Consider the following 19,390-nt stretch of genomic DNA (forward strand, 5'->3'; position numbering starts at 1 on the left):
TAAGAATTTAACAGTATAAGCGTGACTGTTACCTGTCAATACAAAATATATTTGGCATGTCAACTTAACATGTTTACCCCAACCCCCATCAGCGGATAACTGTAGTCATTAGCCCTTAGTGTGATAGAAACTTTGTTACCACCACCTTAACTATACGTAATTCATCCAATTACTCATTCATTTATTTTCTTGTCGCTGTTTTGTTGCAGATTTTCTCGTATTTTCTACATATCTGAAACACCCTCTGCACTACTACTGTCCTTGTCTCTGATAGCTGTACTCTTGATCTGGGGAAGTGTACAGCGATTGCCTCTTTACCTTGTCAGCAATGGGCTTCAATAGAAGGTTGTATCATACCAGTCGCTCACACCATCTTGGCTTAATGTGCTCCCGGGAACACAAGCCTGAGATGAATGTCAGTTATCAAACGGCAGGTGTCTGCAGCAGTGGAGGAGAATTTTGCACCATGTGCAACAGTGCTATACAGTCTGTGCAGCAATGGGAGAAAATAAATCCCATTTACACTAATTACTATAATTCTAAGTAATTTTCCTCACTTGTACAGTTAAAAAAAAAAAACCTACAGCACCTTGAGTAGAATACTCCCTGGAACTATGTAAAATAATTTTGATGCTGTACTTTTCTCTGTGTGGTTGAAACCGTCTGTTTATTTCTATCTAGACACCAGAACTAAATCTGAACAACTAACATCTGAATCTGAACAACATCTGTACAGGATGTTGTGTTTTCTGATACTGTTTCACTACTGGGCAGTGACTGGACTAAAATTAAATGGTTATTTCAGGACTTTGAGGTTTGAATGACCAGATCTGAAGAGATCCTCCCTTGAAGAAAGAGTACAGATATGTGCTGTGTTTTCATTGGATGTTTTTTAAACATTTTTGATTTTGGTCGGGTAATGTGATGAGAGTGATGGCTGATGAGTCTCACAGTCTTGGGTCCTCTTTATGTGGATGTATTCAGAGCAGCAGATATTGCTATTACCTCATTCTGCTTTTATTGTTAAACAGCCAGAACTGAATCTGAGTCAGGGAAAACCTGCTGCTTCATGCTGCCCCCATCGCCTGTTGTTATAGTAAGCTGCAGGGAAGGGGGTTTTAATTGCAGCACACACCTCAGTGTTTTGTCTTTTCCCCACTGTTGGCAGGTTAGCCCGTGGCTGATTATAGAGGTTCGGGCTGCTTCCTGCACCACACATTTCCCAACATCTGCTCTGGCTATGCTCTGATTGGTTCTCAGTCTTTGTGGATGATCCCAGTTTGCTCTGGTTGGTCTTCATCAGTGGTCCGTTTAGTGGAGTATTTACTATTTGCTCCTGCCTATTCTTCCTTCACAAGGAAAAGACCACTGGCTGGCAACACCAACACCTAATAAAACAAAACTTTACAATACAGTTGGCAGTTTTAATCATACAGACTGTCATTTTATTTATCAAGTATACAAAAAGACTAAGACTGTTAAATCACATTCAGAGTGGCAATGTTTAATTAGTTTGTTTTGTTCATTTCTTCATGATGCTCTTAATGGTGCATTAAGGCTAATTACTGGTTATTTCTCCAAAGCAGGAGCAGATCGTATGTGGATGTTGTCAGCATGTTGGCTGGAGTGTTTGTGTTGTGTTTAAGTGCAACAAAAGAGAACAAAAGGCAATGCAGCTGTCCAAATGTGTCAGTGCTCAGTCTGTGTGTCAAGGCTGTGTAACCAGATAGAGAGTTGGAAATAAACATATCCTTGAATGAGATTTTACTTTGGGTGACTAAATTAAATCTGAAATGGTTTGTTTTTCTACCCTACTATGCTTTAAATTGTTCCCAGCAGAGTCAGATTTGTTGAATATCTCTCGAAGAGCTGTAGTGTTAAGTGTTTGGTGTATGTCAACACTGTGTGATGTGCATTTGCAGTGATGCGTGGTATTACTGTAGTAATAGCTAAATATAATAGCTTCCTCAGGCTTGGTTTTATTGCTTAAGGAATCATACTATTTCTTATATGTTTACACACTACTGACAACCATTTCACTTCATTTCAATAGCTGTGCGAAATCTCAGTATTTATGATAAATCACACAATTTCTCCAAGCATATCATCATGTTTTATTTATTTTATTTTATTTCCTGTTTATTTAATTTTTACTACCATCCATACTGCATATTAGTTTCCATTCATTTCCATCAAATATGACAAAATTACCCTGATGGATTTTTGGTGATGTAGTGCAGACTTTGCAAATCCATGAACTCCATCACCATGCATCAGTGACATCAATTAAAGGAGACATGTTGTTTAATATGATTGATTACCTTACTCAAGCAAGTATCAAATCTCTTGAATTATATTTTCACGACCCAACAGAGTCAATGGAAATCAGTGGCAACTTCGAAAGTGGATTAAAATGATTGAAAATCACCGAATATTGTGAAAATTGATGTAATATGGAGCCACTCAGTCCCTCACTCTCCATGTCATAACTGATACTGCTATCTAGAAAGAATTACAATAAATATGCTGAAAGTTGTCAGTGTCTTTCTCATTGACAAGACAGTTGATTGACAGATATTTGCTCATACGGGGCTCAAACCATTTACACTTGACTTATGAGTCTGTGCGTGGAATCACTGAATCATTCTCCAACTAACTGTTGCCGCCACCTACTCTCCTACATCTGCAGGGATACGGAGCTCATACGCCAGTCAACACAGCCAGCTGGGCCAGGATTTAAGGTCAGCCATGTCCCCAGACCGCCACATTGCACCAATATACGAGGATCGGACTTTCCAGGGCCCTTTGTACCGTAGTCCCAGCAACACCCAACAGGGCACCCTCTACAGGAGCGCATCAGGTCAGTCCCATGGTATTTTTTTATAACAATCTCAGTCTTTAAAGGGATAGTTCACCCTAGAATGATATTTCGCTCATTATCTACTCACCCTCATGTTGACTAAGGGCTGGAAGAATTTTCAGAGTCCACCGTCCCTTCTCTGAGTTACAGGGGGTCTTGGCGTAGCAGTGCATTTCAATGCAACGGTTGCAAAGGGACACCAGAGCTCTTCGTAAAAAAACACACACAAAAAAACATCCAAATACCTCCATGATGCTCGTATGTAATGTCCGTCTTGTGCTGAAGCCCCAAATTGCGTAATTGTCCCGAAAAAAATTAAATAAGTCTATATTTTAAGCTTGTTTGTAGCGGAAGCTTCTCGAAGCTCCTCTTCCTGGTCTGTCCAAATCTCGCGTGATTTGCGCCGGCGTCAGTGCGGTTACTGCGAATCACGCGAGATTTGGACGGACCAGGAAGAGGAGCTTCGAGTAACTCAGAGAAGGGACGGTGGGCTCTGAAAATTCTTCCAGCCCTTAGTCAACATGAGGGTGAGTAGATAATGAGCGAAATATCATTCTAGGGTGAACTATCCCTTTAAGTAAAGGTATCATGTAGAGACAATGACTAACCACACATCATGGGCATGTCAACATGATATCCAGGACACTGCCTGGATATAATATAAAGTGCCTTATAACTATCAAAAGCGGATTCAGTTTTTTTATTGTTCTGTGACTCTGATTTTCAAAAGAGAAGATTTAGAGGAAAATTTAAGAAAGATTCAGAAGACAATGATATTTATGTCACCCGGGTCAGGTGTGGAAAAGGAAACTGAACTGAAAATGGGAAGAAGCACTAGTTAGGTGTTGATCTAAAATGAACCCAGTTGAAAATGACCACAAGAAGTGATTATTCATATAGTTTATATTACCAGGGTTTGATCTTGTGCAGGGTCCTCATAATCCTTTTTTTGTTTTACTTCATCCATGTGATTTTGCCAGTTGGATTATCATCACAACCCGTGTTTCATAACAACAAAACACCTCTTGAAGTTACAGAAAGAAGTGTTATTGGTCTGTGTTTCCAACCCTCAGGCCGGAGGTCTGGCGCCAGGTCATGTACTAGTTTCTACAGAGCCATGAGAAATGATTTGAGTGGGGAAAAGAATAATTGCTTTATGATTTCATAGGCTGTTTGTGAGGTCATTACTTTGAACTTTGAACAAATTCACAGTTCATCATCAGTGAGCAGGATAATAATTCTGCCTTCTGCATCTGCATGTGCTTTCCTCCTGTTACTGTTGCAACTAGCTAGCAGCTATAATAAGTACAGTAGAATTTAAAAGAGATTGAGAGTTGTTTTTACCATGAGAGGAGTTCCGGGAGACATCATTATGCGGAACTACATAGCTATTTATTTTAGTTATTATAAAGTATATGTTTCCCCTGTAGGCCGGTCTGCATCAATACTGTCAATATAAAAATGCTGCACAGTAAAAAAAAAAAAAAAGTGGAGATTTGATGCTACTGCAAACAAACAACACACAATATCTGACTGATCAGACTCTAAATTATTTCAAAACACTCAATTTTGTTTTCTTATTGACCTCGTCGTTTTTTTATGTCCTTTTTTGTGTTGACTATCCTTATGCAGCAGAGTCATGCAGGTCAAGCGAGCACTTTTTTCAAAGCTGTTTTTTCACTCATCACATTATTATACTTCTTCGGAGTAAGTGTACATTCCTGTTACTTTGTGTAGACGCCCCCTTTGTCTTCAAATATTTCAAAGTCTCCCATTTAATTTGGGGCTCTTGACACTGGTGTAATGTCTCCCTTGGGGAAGGCCATTTAGTGCCCTTTACACCACGTATGTTATGTCTTCCTCGCGTCTCTCTCCTCCTTATTTTTCTTTCCCTCTGTCACCCTCTCCTTCCCTGCTTCCCTTCCCCTCTCCACTGTTAGACAGAACGGGTGAGACATGAGTTAATAGGCAGATACTGATATGTCATCCTGCCACAAAGGAGTCCATTACCCGTGTGTCACACTGAGAATGAAAAGAAGGATGAAGGGGCCAGGGGACAGCTTGGTTACCCACATCCACAGCCTGCTCTCTTCTAGCTCTCCTGATGTTGGCATTCTTCACTCATCATCCCTCCAGCCTCAAGATACACATGCTTAGTTTGCGCACACACACACACACACACTCTCTCCTTTCAGCCGTCTCCCTGGCACAATGGAGATCTGCTTAGACCGATAAGTTCCCTAATAAACGCTATTGATGCTGTGAAGAAGCCCCACGGACAAGCTGCTATAATGTGTTTATGCCTGCTATACTGAGAAAAGGCAAGTGGGGTGGAGCTAGCGGGGGTGTTCAATATGGAGTCTTTATAAGACTGAGCTCATTAGAAAAATCCAATTTGATCCTAGAGTATTCTTTGTTATGTTGTGAAATTAAATTTCAATGAGCCATTTTCTCCCACCAGCTTCACAAGTCGTCTTTGACTTGCACTTTAATCTTTTTGTGCAGGTGGGAGCGCAATTTTTATGTTTAGGAGAAATATCGATCCTGGGCTGAAAAGATCAGCGATAGGATCCAAACGGTTCTGGTAAAATTGCAAAGCTACGTTGTGTTTGTCTCCCAGTGTCTTTGGCACTGATAGGTCACATTTTGGGAGATAACCATATTGCAGGGTAGCACTGCTGCCCAACATAGAAGTGCACTGATGTGAGAAATTGTGTTTTTGGAGCGGCCCCACAAGTTGACGTCTTGGTTCCTGGTAGGAGGGAGTTTGAGCACGCACAAGCCCAGTCCTGTTGGATGGCTGATAGAAATCTGACTAGCGCAGCAGTCACGCTGCCACACATCACGTGGTGTAGTGAGAAGGAGGGCTAAATCCAACCAGCTTGTTTATGCAGTGCTGTGTTTGTGACCCATTGTGTTAAAAAAAACAAACTAGGTCATAATATCACTTGGAGCGGATGAACAAAGGAAGTATGACTGAAGGGACGAGATGCCGTCAGGCTGATTATTGGACCTTGTTTGGAAGAATGACTTCTCTGCATGTTTTATCTTTGTGATGCTTCAACTGCACTAGTGTATCACTGACTGCTTCTGGAGCCGGTCATGGTTTACCATCGCCTCACTCCTGTGTTTGGCAATGTAAGCCTAAAAATACGGTGGCGCAAAGGACTAAGGAGACGCTGAGGAAAGGATTTATGGATCATCGAGCAGGTGGAGTCCTCCTGTCCTCTTTGAAAACCAGCAGGAGCCCTCTGGCTAAACACAATCTTGTAAAAGCAAAACAACATGCAAACATGCCTTTGAAGGAGAAGACTTCTGCTTTGTGGAGCCGTGGGAGCTGTGTTTTATCCTCATCATTTATTGGTTCCAGATTCGAGAATTTGCTGAGTCTGTCAGAACAGCTGCATGTTTGTATTTCCAGCTCGGTTTAAAGTTAGTATGCAAGCTCAGAGTTAAGCTGCACTTTGAGGGCCGTGGACTTGAATTATTAATGGTGAAACCTTCTCTCTTAATAGAATGTTTTTTGTTTTGTTTTGGGGGGTTTTTGGCCGTCAGGTGTGGGGAGTCTCCAGCGGACATCCAGCCAGCGCAGTGCCATGACCTACCAAAGAAACAACTATGCTCTTAACACTGCAGCCACCTATGCTGATCCGTATCGCTCTGCACAGTACCGACCCTCTGACCCAAATTATACTCGCCAGGCTGTTGTCATGGACGATCCCACCCGCTCACCCTCCATAGACAGCATTCAAAAGGATCCCAGGTAGGCACTGCTCACTTTTTTTTTTTGCCGTAATGTTGTGTTTCTAATCTAGGTGTAGCCTGAGGTCAAACCTGTGTAGTGTAGAGCAAACCAGTCATCCAGAGGGACTACTTATGCTTACAAGGCATCCCTGTTCTGCTGGGTCAACACCGGTGTCCACTTACTATTCAAACACAGAGACCCCTGAATAGTCACACACAGCTCCAGCCATTAAACTGGCTCTACTGTGCCTATAGAGAACAGAGTCTCACATGCACTGTGCTCTGTCTGCTCTTGTCCTACACGTTTATGCATAGAAAGTGGGTTGACCTCTCCAGTAAACCCCTGAACTTGTACATTGGGAGCTTTGTTTATACCCCCATGGTGTCACTACTTGAACTACTTGGAATAAGTCCACCAGGACGACTGCCTTGACCCAGGTCAAGTACTTGGAGTGAAGAAATCCCCTAGAATATTTGTAAATCTGATTTTATTCCAGGAATATCCATCAGTATATTTTCCTGCTTGGTAAGCAGTTTGACCAGCCTGGGGTCTTATGGCACATAATTCAGAGAATACTCAACCTAGTTTCTTCTAGTTTTGGATGCATGTAAGCCAGTGCTGGTTTGTCTTACCTGATATGTTCTTTATCAAACAAGAGATAAAAGAACATTTAGAACATGTTAGTTACAACAGAGTTTGTCCTGGCTTTCAACTGTAAAAAGCACACAGAAACACAAAAAAAGCAGTAATCAAAGTGTGACCAAAGTGGATTGTTACATTTAAGCGGATGTGAATGTAATTTCCTGGACTTATCAGTTTGCCCCGAGCTCCCGAGGTATTTATTTTGAAGGAAACAGTGCCTGCGGTGGAGACAACTTTATTCCTGTCTCTGTTGTCACGCTGATACCTTTGTGCACCGCCTGTGTTTCTAGGGAGTTTGCGTGGCGTGACCCAGAGCTTACAGAGGTGATTCACATGCTGCAGCACCACTTCCCCTCAGTGCAGGCCAACGCAGCCGCCTACCTGCAGCACCTGTGCTTTGGTGATAATCGAATCAAGTCTGAGGTAAGCATTGTATGGATCCCATGCTGTGTTTTAGTAGAATGACTTCAATCACACTTTTAATTTCCGATAATTATTACACGCTGTGCTCATGCTTTGTGCATTTATCTGTTTTAACTGTGTCGTGTTTAAAGGGAATCGACAGCTTATTGTAACTGTGGTTTTATTGTGGAAGCTACAGCCATTTGTTGTAATGCACAAAAAATGCAGCAACATCCGCAGCAAACTATTTTCTAGATGATAAAACAAGTTGTGAACAAAACCCCAAATGAAGTTATATTCATTGGGAAGAGAAAACAATTGCTTTGCCTGTGCAGTAAGAGTTCATTAGAAACATTACAGCTCACTTTTGCTTTTTATCTCCCAATAATGTTGCTGCTGATCTGCCAAATCTTCAGGCTAATCTCAGTCTTGCTTGTTGCATAACATGGCCTATTTTTAGCACTTTTGCCCCATTCCAAGACCTCAGCAGTCGCTGTGGTGAGTCAGTGTCATCAGAACCAAAAAAAAGAAAAAGAAAACTGACTGCCAGACCCGTAAAGATAAAACCCAAGTTATTGAAAATAATTTCCCTTTGAAATCAGATTCTCAGTTATGCTCTGAGGATGGAAATGTCAGTCAGTCAGTTGGTCCAACACTTTGGTTCAGGACAACAATCTGTCCCCTGACTCTGTGTTTCTCCCTTTCTATACCAAACAGTGAGGCAGAATAAAGGCAGAACCTTCCTATCTTGATACATAGACACATTCACACATCTCAGTCATACCATAAGCCAACAAAAAATGCCCACAGCATACAGCAACAGTAACAAAACAGACATACAGTAATCAATGCAACATTTATAGTCAGTCTTTTTTTTTTTTTTAAACATAATAGGCTCTGTTTTAACGAACCAAACCACATGGTCTGAAGCTTGTGGCACAGCCAGTCCTGGCACACACACACACACACGCACACACACTGCAGCTCTGTGTTCTCTGAGGGGCGAAGACGGGCTGAGTGAATCAACACACTGCATGCACTGCAGCAGAAATCACATTAGGGATATTTTGTGTTGTATGATGATGTTTGGTTCATGATAAGGTGCATCGGCAAATTTCGGTGATGAAGGAGGTTTTATCAGGTAATTTAGTAAGAAAGAAGCTTCTGTGTAAAGCCTCGTGTAGGAGACATCCATGGTACATGACAACACGATACAACACACACCTCAAAGAAGATAACTGACTCTCTGAAGCTTTATTGTAACGTTTCACCATTTACGGTCATTTTCAACTTTCAACAGGGGCCATCACAGTGCACAGGGAGGTACACCTCTGTAGGTTGCCTTATAGTACTGAAATATGTTCCCTTTTAAAAATAACAGTGAAATATTGCACCAGTGACTTACAACCAGGTTTTGCTGGTCAGTTGGGTAAGATAGCAATGCACTAACAGTGTGCCAGATCACACCTCATTTTAATCCAACACAGCCATGGGCACATAGATAGATGTGAGTGTATTTGCTATTTAAACAACCTGGGCGCTAGATTGGAACTAGCAAAGATACTTACATTATGATTTACATAGGTCGTAACATGGGGAACACATGGAGGAATAGGACTTAGATATGGTGCCAAATAACATATTCCAAAATTATTCATTTTTCAATTCTTTGCTCCAGAACAAAATGTAAATTTAATCTTTCAAACCCCTGTGTCCTGTGGTTAATACTTTTTCTGCAGTCATAGATTAACATAGATTACTTTTCCAAATAAATAGCTAAACAAGCCAGACACAGGGGAAAATCATTTGTCCTTCAACTCATTAGTAATAACAATAATGTGAATAATAAACAATAATAATTCAGTGAGTCCATTCCTGAGCCACTTTGTTTTGGCTGAGATGTTTTCTGGTCTGATGGCAGATAATAGTATTTATTATTTATGTATTCATAGCAGATAATATGAATAAATTCCCTGTGTATAGATTCTGCAGCGACATGAATAAATGCATCATTTTGCCTTTTCACAATATATAAGGTGAAAAGTTATGAGCTTTGTCAGAGTCATTTCCTGAGTGCTAATGGTGTGTGTGTGTGATCTCATTCACTCTGTTTATAGGTTTGTCGACTGGGAGGTATTAAACACCTGGTGGACCTACTAGACCACAAGGTCCTTGAGGTCCAAAAGAACTCATGTGGAGCTCTGAGGAACCTTGTTTATGGCAAAGCAGTGGATGACAATAAGATCGCCGTGAGGAATGCAGGAGGCGTTCCAGCTCTGCTCCGCCTGCTGAGAAAGACTGTAGATGCAGAAGTGCGAGAGCTTGTCACAGGTAGGTCGGCATGGGGAGAGAATATTTATGCAGGTTATAGACTGTTGTGAATTCTAAGATGGATGAAGTTACACTCCCTCTCACATATGTCTTTGAAAATGTGTGCTTGAGAATTTCCCACAAAGTGATAAAGCTTTATGAACTTCCTCGTCTTCCTACCTTCATCATCTTCTGCCATGTGTTGCACGGAGAGCAGCTGCAGAATTACATTCTCAACAGAATTTAAAACCCCCAAAATATTCAGTTTACACTTGGGGAAAAGCAGTAAATCACACATATTTACTAACCTGTGGCACCAAAGAATATTTTAAATCTTTACATAAATAAACAAGTGATCAATAACCAAATTGGTTGTTCAATGTTAAGTTGATTATCTAATAAATTCTGCAAGATTAAGTCTGAATTAAGATGCCCAAGAACAGATACAAAAGAATTAAACAAGCTGCTTTCCATGCTCTGTCCTAAGATCACACGCGTCATAGTGAATGAATCATGGAGGCTTTTGGCTCTACACCTGTCACTACTGCTTATGATACATGGAAAGAAATAAAACCACACTTTCACCGGATTCATATTCTTTTATGACTTAGGCTGCAGAGAGATTTAGCTCATTCTCCGTCTGAAAATTGTCCCTGACACTCTGCTTGTCAGTTTGCCTCCTCTTTGCATCGGGCTGTGTGCAGGTCGGTTGTATTTGTGTATTGTCTGAGCTCTGCAAACAGGGTATAAATCCATGTTGTTTTGGATCAGGGTGGAGCGCTACAGAAATAAGCAAGCCAAGACATTTGGCTCCCAGGTTGCTGAGTCAGCTGTTGGTGCTCCACTTCAAACCCCACTCTAACATGGTCTCAGGTTACAGTCCAGTGGTCCTGAGGGAAAACAATACAACCGGTGTACAAACATAACACTCCGCAGCATTTGTATATTGTCTAGAAAGAGATTGCCCTGAGTTTTTTGTTTCAATTAAGTCTGTTTGCTTTGCTGAATGCATACTGAATGTTAAATAATCACATTTCTAAAAGGGCAAAATAACATAATTTGTCTCTGCTCACGCTTGTGCTTGTGTTGTAAGCACACAGGGTGTAAGTGCACGGGGGTTTTACGGCTGAGAACCACTCAAATTTCTTCGCTCCCTTCATTCACATTTCAAAAGGTTGCACAGACGTGCATTGCGCAATCAGAGTCAGCACTTTTAATGTGGGCTCTGTTTTTCCCCTTTCATCCACTAGTTAAAGAGCCTGCGGTGGCTAATTGGTAGTGCATGCCCCAGGATGGGGAGCAATTAGAAAAAGGTCAGTACTGCCGAATCACCTTTGGTTAATTACAGCTGATGAGAACAATTCACATAAAGAGCTTTCAGGTGGATGACAAGGGCAACCCACACCACAGCTCTGAGTGGAGCAGACTAGAGCTCACCCACTCACCCACAGCTCCTTTCCACTTATGATGGATAGTTTGGCCAATATCAACAATATTGGATTCTAAATGTAGTCAAGAAGCCGACCAGTTGTCAGGACCCTGGGGCTACTGGGGTTAACGGTTCCCTCTTGACTCCTCTGTGTGGTCCAGGTGGCAGCTATGCATCATTACGGCTATCTACAAGAACAGACCACGGCTTGCTTCAGGTCAGGGGTCATGTTGTGGGGACACACAATGCGATCATAGCCATCTTACCTGCCATGTCCTCCAGCAGCTGTTGTGGTTATTCCTGTCCTCAAACAACCCTTGAGATCAAAAGGCCAAGCCCAGAGCATTGCCGTTAGCTGTACTACAGGGAAACCTGAAAATGGTGCTTGTGTGGGTTTTCTTCTCTCTCACACACACACACACACACACGCACGCACACACACGTGCACAAAACTAATGTTTTGATACCCTGTGTAAGCTCTTACCTTGGCTACATTCAGGAAAACTCAGCTACACACTTAATCATGATTTCATTATGTTTGGAGTGCTTGGAGTTGATTGCACTTGGTTCACTTAGTTTTTGTCTTTTGTTTTTACTCCACTTATGACCTTCATGAGACCACAATAACTTTTTAACTGTGTGTATTTTTCTGTATCAGTTTAAACTAACATTACTTTGGAAAAATCAGCAATACATAAGTAGCAATACACTGAAGAGAAAATGAGAAACACCCACTAACCTCAACTGTGCACCACAAGTCAATGCAGCATTGACAAGTTTCCAGTTCAACTCCCAAAAACTGAACGGTTAACAAATATGGCAGGCATTTTGGATGATCAGCAGCTTCTCACAGTGTGAAGTAAAAACCCACTCGGTTATTGCTTCATCTGACAAAGTCGATCACATGCTGAAGTCATGCAGTGAACCAAATCCTGCCCTATTGGTAATGAGTGTGTTAACTTACAAGATACAGATACAGCAACATGTCAAATATCCTCAATTGTTTCATTATCATCTCATATGACAGAAAATTACTAATCTGTTCATCGGTTATTGGACTGATTAGAGTGTAAAACAAAACTTTGTGTGTATTGGAGTCATTCAATAATTACGAATCTATCCGACTGTATTTTCCATAAAAGTCATCCAAATATTTCTAGCACATTAAATGTGCCAAACTTATTGGTGCTCAGCAGCTAGGGGCTTGACATGTCTCCATGCCAAAGTACCAGTATAATCACAATTATAACCGCAGGGCCAAGTTACAAGGAAAATACTGGGAGGAAAAAAAAATTTGGAATTGATTTTTGACACACAAAGCCAACATCTATTAACTAGTCAGGTAAAGAAGAACATGACATAGAAATTATCTGACTGCTGACACACACCTAAAATTTCCCCCTTTTAGGAAAACATATCTAATCAATGTTCTCTACCTGTAATTCAGCCATTGTCGTGCCACTATGAATCTATTGAAGCAGTCACTTTATATGGGCAACATAACAGATTTATTACATTAAAAAATCTGGCAAATGGCCTCTGATAAAGACAGTGGTCAGAGACACACTCAGTACGTTTACATGACACTTGAAAAAAACGAATTATTGCCTTAATCCGACTAACTGGACAACTGAAGTGCATGTAAATGCCTTAGTCCGACTAAAGTTGGAGTTCTCCAACTCTGATTAAGACACCCAGATAATGCGATTGGAATTCGATTTTCTCCGTCATGTATACGCCTTAGTCGGACTGAAGCTGGACAATGCGTGTGCGCATGCTCCATAACAGTAGAGATGGCACAAAGTGGAGCAGAGAAGCCGCCCGAACCCGGCAAAGTAAAGAAAAAAACCCAACGTCAGCGCCAATTCAATGCATTTCACACAGCGCGACCAGCAAGAGTGTTTTATTTTAAAAAAAGAAAAGAAAGAGAGAGAGGAAGCCCGTACCCTATTCTCAGCGCGAATCCGGCCCAGACTGGCGCGTGTGGTCGGGAACTGCAGTTGAGCATTTATTATTAAGCTTACTAAGTTGTTTATATTCAGTTTTTTACAAGGTGACAGAAAAGTCAACAGGACAGGGGGGCGCCAAAATCGAATTTTGAGCATAGCTCGATTAAGCTCTGCATGTAAACTAAACTCAATGGTGGTGGCCTATTGTCTCTGGTTTAATGCAGCAGGCCCTCAGACTAAAGTCATACAAGTACAATCCCTTCTGCCCAATTAGTTCCTGATCAGGAACAGTTTGACATTCATCCTGTCTGTATCACCGTCCGCGAAACCTAAGACCCTGTTACAGCTGAGCTGCCTCAAGTCATAAGAAATGTCCATTTAGCTCTCAGTTCACTTAGTTCCTGGATCAGCGATTCAGAAGCTATTAAGACATTCTGACTAGTTTTATATTTTTGACCATCTCTCTGTTGAACCCCTCGTGCTGTTGGCCGGGGGGGTGAGCAGCAGTGCTTACCTTTAGGTCAGTGTTTGAAAGCCCAAAACAGCAAAGAACGCCCCACTAAGCAGAGGGCACGGTTTGGGACCCTGTTTACCCACACTGATCTGCTCAATTTGACCATCAGATATGACTTTGGGGCACTGCCACTCATGCTACACCACTGACATCATTGTCAGTCACACTTCAGTGATTCGCCTGTTGATATTCTGTGGCGTGCTGCCACCTCCTCCTAGAACCACTCCAGAGAATTTTTTATTTCTCCAAATTAACATCAGAGTGGGCGTGGAGGAACTTAACAAAGGCACAATGGATGTGGAGTTTTAAGAACCGTGGAAGCGCGTCAGCAAGCGTGAGAATTTGTGCGATATCTCTGCATTAGTCGTCCTATTTCAGGCCAATTCAAGTATGTCGTGAGAAAGGCAAACACAGACCTGAATGTGCTGCACAAGGAACAGAGCTCCATCACCACAGAGGGATTTGATTGAAATGTAACCCACAGCTTGAGTGGAGCACAGACGCCAGCCCACCTGATGTTAGGGTTTCGGCATGCAGCAACACACACACACACACACCTCCAGAAAGCTCAGATAAAAAGCACACGCTGCATTTTAATGTTGGAGCCAACTACCACTTCATTCTCAGCTTTGCCTCGATATGTTGTCATTATAAAAATGAAATAACGAAAGTTCACTTAAGGATTTTAATGGGGTTCAAAGCACTTTGATGTAGTTCTAATAAGGATAATGGTAAGTGGAATGACTGTTGATTAAATGACTGGCAGAAAAAACTCTCTGGCAGGCGTGTATATCTGTCTGCATAGCTTCTTGCCAGCTTAACTTCTTCTTAGCGAGAACGGGGAACAGCCTGTTAAATTAATAAACACTGAGGTTAAGAAAGGAGAACCCAGTAAAGCTAATTAGAATTTTTGACCTTTTCCAATGAGATGTCCTTGTATACACAGTACATCTACAACCAGACACAACTCAGTGTAACAGCTTGCTCCGGTCTCTAGGTCGTGTGCTGTAGTCTGCATTTACAAGCCAAGGTCAGCAAGTTATAGAGCAAAAACAAAAACCAAATGGCAACCATCATAAGTCGTAAGTCATGAAATGATAACACTTGGACCACTGGCACACATGCACTTTAACATTTTGCTCTAGCAGCATTGGATTTGATTATTAGACATGTATACAGCCGTATGTCTTTACAGCAGATCCCAGCTCATGTGGCATTAGCCTCCTCCAGGGTTACTGGTGCTCAGCAAAAGTTAGCCTTTGCCTTAGTATATAAGCCTAGCAGCAAGAGCCATTTAATTAGAAGAACATGCTACATGCTGGCTAATCCTTGACAGATGCAGCATCAAAAGCTGCCAGGACTGGCCCTGATTATCAGTGGTTACCAAAAGTATATTTGAATTGAGTGAAATGATGGCATAATTTCTAAAGACTTTACATTATTTATATTTCATTTCAAATGACTGAGCCTATGCCATATGGATGCCCGCCTAGTCTTTCCTTTTTCTTTTTCTTTTTTTTCTCATTTTTTCATTTCAACCAAATAATCTTCTCCCCGAGGATATTCTGCCCAGATGAAATTTGATATGAATGTCTGATGCCTCAATGCAGGAGTCGTGGCTCATTTCTTAAGAGGGGGGTATTTTCACTCTGGTTCAGTGTACACGTCTGTCTCTGCTTATTTATGTACATTTGTTTGTGGACACATCCTCACAAACTGAGCTATTAAAAGCACGTGTTGGTTCCTCTGTTGGGTTGCCCTAACGGCATATGACAGCTGACAAAACCGGAGGTTCGCGTGCCTGCTTCTCAACGCGTGTGCTTGCATGTGTGCGTCTCCGCAGGGGTGTTGTGGAACCTGTCGTCATGTGATGCCGTCAAGATGACAATCATTCGGGACGCCTTAACAACTCTGACCAACACTGTGATCATCCCTCATTCTGGATGGAGCAGCTCCACGTTCGATGACGACCACAAACTGAAGTTTCACTCCTCCCTGGTGCTGAGGAACACCACAGGATGTCTGAGGTGATGAACCACCTGATGAACACACTTGGCACTAGCGCCCCGCTGTGGTCATCTGACGCCGTTACATCTAGTGGCTTATGCGTTCACACTAATTCTGTATTTGAGAAAAATATAATACTGGACTGAACCACCTGAAATGTACACACAAGAGACTGTTAGAGAGTCACATTCACACCAGATAAGTCTTCAATTTGTCAGACATAGTGACTTTAATATCCTGCAGTGAAGGAAAAAGAAAAAGAGGCTGCAGGAAGACAGAAGGGTGGGGGGGAGTTTGCACCGGCCATATTTATTTAACATACATGTACAGGTCAGTGGAACTTACTGCTTGTGTTTTGCACACAGCATGAACACACACAGAAAACTACACATCCTATGTATACAATATTGTATCTAAATTACATTTTTGTTACCGTAATTGACCAGGCTTGTTTTACGAATACGATATAACGTGAATGACTTTACTAATCCTCAAAGGGAAATTCATTTGTCTGGCAGCTCATCTACCATTTGCAGATTAATTAAAAAGCCTGATGGTTGTAGGTACAAAGGATCTTCTATATCTCTCCATCCTGCAGTGGAGAGAGAGGAGCCGTCCACCAATTCTAGCTATTTAGACAAATAACTAGAATTTTGACCCATCATGTTTGTGTTTCAAAGCTGTAACTTCACATATTCTCATCGTCAAAGATGATATGAGATCATCTTTAACGTCAGATTAATGATGACACCAGCTTCTCTCTCTTGGGACTTCTTTCTTTGAAGACATTGTGCTTCATGTGGAGCTTAGCCTTTAATTGGTGACAGCTAGTTGAACTGTGTGTCACTGTGTGTCTCTTTGCACAGATTCATGCATCGGTATGGCTCAGTGTGTGTGTGTGTGTGTTACTGAGTAGTGCTATAATGACTTCAGTCAGACCACACACACACACACTTCACACGTGTGGGGATGGCAGAACCGACGTTGCACATTCAGATGGAATACACACAAACACACCCACACACAGCTGTCAATTCGCGTGTTTACATATGCTCATTTGGTTGTTAAGCAAAGACACAAATCAAAGGCCTAATGTGTGTGTGTGTGTGTGTGTGTGTGTGTGTGTGTGTGTGTGTGTGTGTGTGTGTGTGTGTGTGTGTGTGTGTGTGTGTGTGTGTGTGTGTGTGTGTGTGTGTGTGTGTGTTTTCTTTCTAATAGGAACCTGAGTTCAGCTGGTGAGGAGGCCAGGAAACAGATGCGCATTTGTGAGGGCCTGGTTGACTCACTGCTGTACGTCATCAAAGCCTGTGTAAACACCTCTGACTTCGACAGCAAGGTACGCAGTAAGGCGCCCACACATACACACATGATAAGGGGCTCTTGATTGAATCATATTGTTGGTAATGTCTGAAAGTTTCATGTGCTTTGTGACCTAAAGCACACAACCTGTACACACACAACAGTGGACAAGGTAGCTCATTGACCCAATGACACAGCGTACTTACATTTTTTCCCATGGGAGCAGTAGTTTCAAAATCGAATCTTTCAGACACGCATCTGTGGGTAAAAGACATAAGTCGAGTGGCTCATCTGTACCGTGGAGCTCATCTCCCGTGGGAACTGGCCCCCGTTAATTTTGTCATACCTATATGCTCATTGACATTCTGCGAGGCAAAGCCTGTACGGGGCTCAAACAGCATGGAATTAAATCCATTTGCACTGGTGCAGATATTCTCTCTAAATGGAGACCCATGGGTTCCATATCTAATTGATTTGTAGCGCGGCAAATAGCAAGGCTTTGTACCACACATACGCTGTAGATACTGTAGCATGCCGCACTGAGTTTAGAGCATTGTAACTTTTGTCATGGTGATTTAGAGACCCGCTGCTGTAACTACACACCCTCTCTCTCTCTCTTCCTTATGCTTGCCTTTAGATTGTGGAGAACTGTATTTGCACTCTGAGGAACCTGTCATATCGTCTGGAGCTGGAGATGCCACCATCTCGACTGATCGAGGGACAGGAGCTGGACGGTTTACTGGGCAACGAGTCTCCCAGTAAAGATGTGGATTCCAGCTGCTGGGGCAGGAAGAAAAAGAAGAAGAAAAAGAGCCTGCAGGAAGACACAGTGAGTTTGGAACTTTTTAAATTGAGGTTCAGAGCAGTTTTGAAATGAAATTGGGGGGGGAAAACGTTTGCATTGGCTGTATTTATTTAACATGCACGTCAAGGTCAGTGGGACATAGTGCACGTGTTTTGTCCACAGGGTGAACAAACACATAAAAATACACAGCTTGTGTATACATTATTCTATCTAGTCCAGGCTTAAAAAAGGATTAATTTCAATTTCCAAAAAGTCACAAATGCTTTGGTTGTTTTCTCAGTGGGACGGTGTGGGACCCATCCCTGGCTTCTCCAAGTCTCCCAAGGGGGCAGAGATGCTGTGGCACCCTGCCGTAGTTAAGCCTTACTTGACACTGCTGGCTGAAAGCTCAAATCCTGCTACTCTGGAGGGCGCTGCTGGGTCCCTTCAGAACCTGTCAGCTGGCAACTGGAAGGTACAGTACCAGTATTTGTGTATCTGTGAACACACACACACACATTTGAGTGTATACATGTAGTGTTAAATGTGAGAACCTGAGAGACAAAGCATCTATCGAGCTGTTTTAAAAGGATTTAACAGCTCACCTCCTGTGTCAGTCAACGGGGATGTGTATTTTTTTACACTTGAAATCACACATGTTCAAAATGTGCATCTCAGGAACATTCATTTTCCTGTGTGGCTTCTCGACCCTTTTAAAGTTTTAATGCCTTTTCGCGCATGTATGTGTTTCTTTGTTTGTGTGCACAGTTTGCAGCATACATTCGTGCAGCAGTGCGTAAAGAGAAAGGACTGCCCATCCTAGTGGAGCTGCTGCGGATGGATAATGACAGAGTGGTGTGTTCGGTTGCCACTGCTCTGAGAAACATGGCACTGGATGTCAGGAACAAGGAACTTATAGGTGAGGAGCCACTCTGTCACACGGCATGTCCTTCAGACTGCAACGGGTTTAGCCTGGCTGAATAAAATAAACTGATATTTATATAAGCACACAAGATTGTATATGCTGCCTTACCTGTGTTTTGTTAAAACGGTGTCGCTCCTGCTTCTGTTGCAATTAAAACCATCACAATTATTGTAATACCCCACAGACAGCTATACAGTGTATATGACTGTATATTCAGACACATATTCAACACATCACACTTTCATGTTTTATATAATATGCCTATATGACAACATGAACATAGTTAAAAACAAGGTCATTTGAATAACCTTTTTAAAATCAAATGCAGACACGGGATCGGGACATTTTGTAGCTTGTAATTATTTGCTGGTTATTATTTTTCATTTTATTTTCACTCCAGCCTTTTCTCTTCCTTTTAAAACGGTCTCATTTAATGAACAACACATTTTTATGTGCTCTCTCTGTGTGGGATTAATGAGGAGTTACAGTTCCAACAATGTAGGGGATGATGTCTGTAGGCAGGG

At 42.0% G+C, this 19,390-nt stretch overlaps 1 protein-coding gene across 6 annotated transcripts in view; it reads left to right on the plus strand.

Annotated features, from left to right (window-relative positions):
• The window catches only part of pkp4 (plakophilin 4), a 79,672-nt gene that overhangs the window by 54,082 nt on the left and 6,200 nt on the right, over positions 1-19,390 (plus strand). For all 6 annotated transcript variants that reach the window (XM_083996782.1, XM_083996779.1, XM_083996780.1 and 3 more), the window contains 9 exons: positions 2,690-2,860; positions 6,416-6,623; positions 7,538-7,670; positions 9,767-9,980; positions 15,695-15,878; positions 17,077-17,194; positions 17,795-17,986; positions 18,243-18,416; positions 18,710-18,860. In XM_083996782.1, the coding sequence (XP_083852908.1) occupies positions 2,690-2,860; positions 6,416-6,623; positions 7,538-7,670; positions 9,767-9,980; positions 15,695-15,878; positions 17,077-17,194; positions 17,795-17,986; positions 18,243-18,416; positions 18,710-18,860 (1,545 nt within the window). The remainder of the gene's footprint in view (positions 1-2,689; positions 2,861-6,415; positions 6,624-7,537; positions 7,671-9,766; positions 9,981-15,694; positions 15,879-17,076; positions 17,195-17,794; positions 17,987-18,242; positions 18,417-18,709; positions 18,861-19,390) is intronic.

Source organism: Trachurus trachurus (genome assembly GCF_905171665.1).
Source record: "Trachurus trachurus genome assembly, chromosome: 21".
NCBI classification, from domain to species: domain Eukaryota; kingdom Metazoa; phylum Chordata; class Actinopteri; order Carangiformes; family Carangidae; genus Trachurus; species Trachurus trachurus.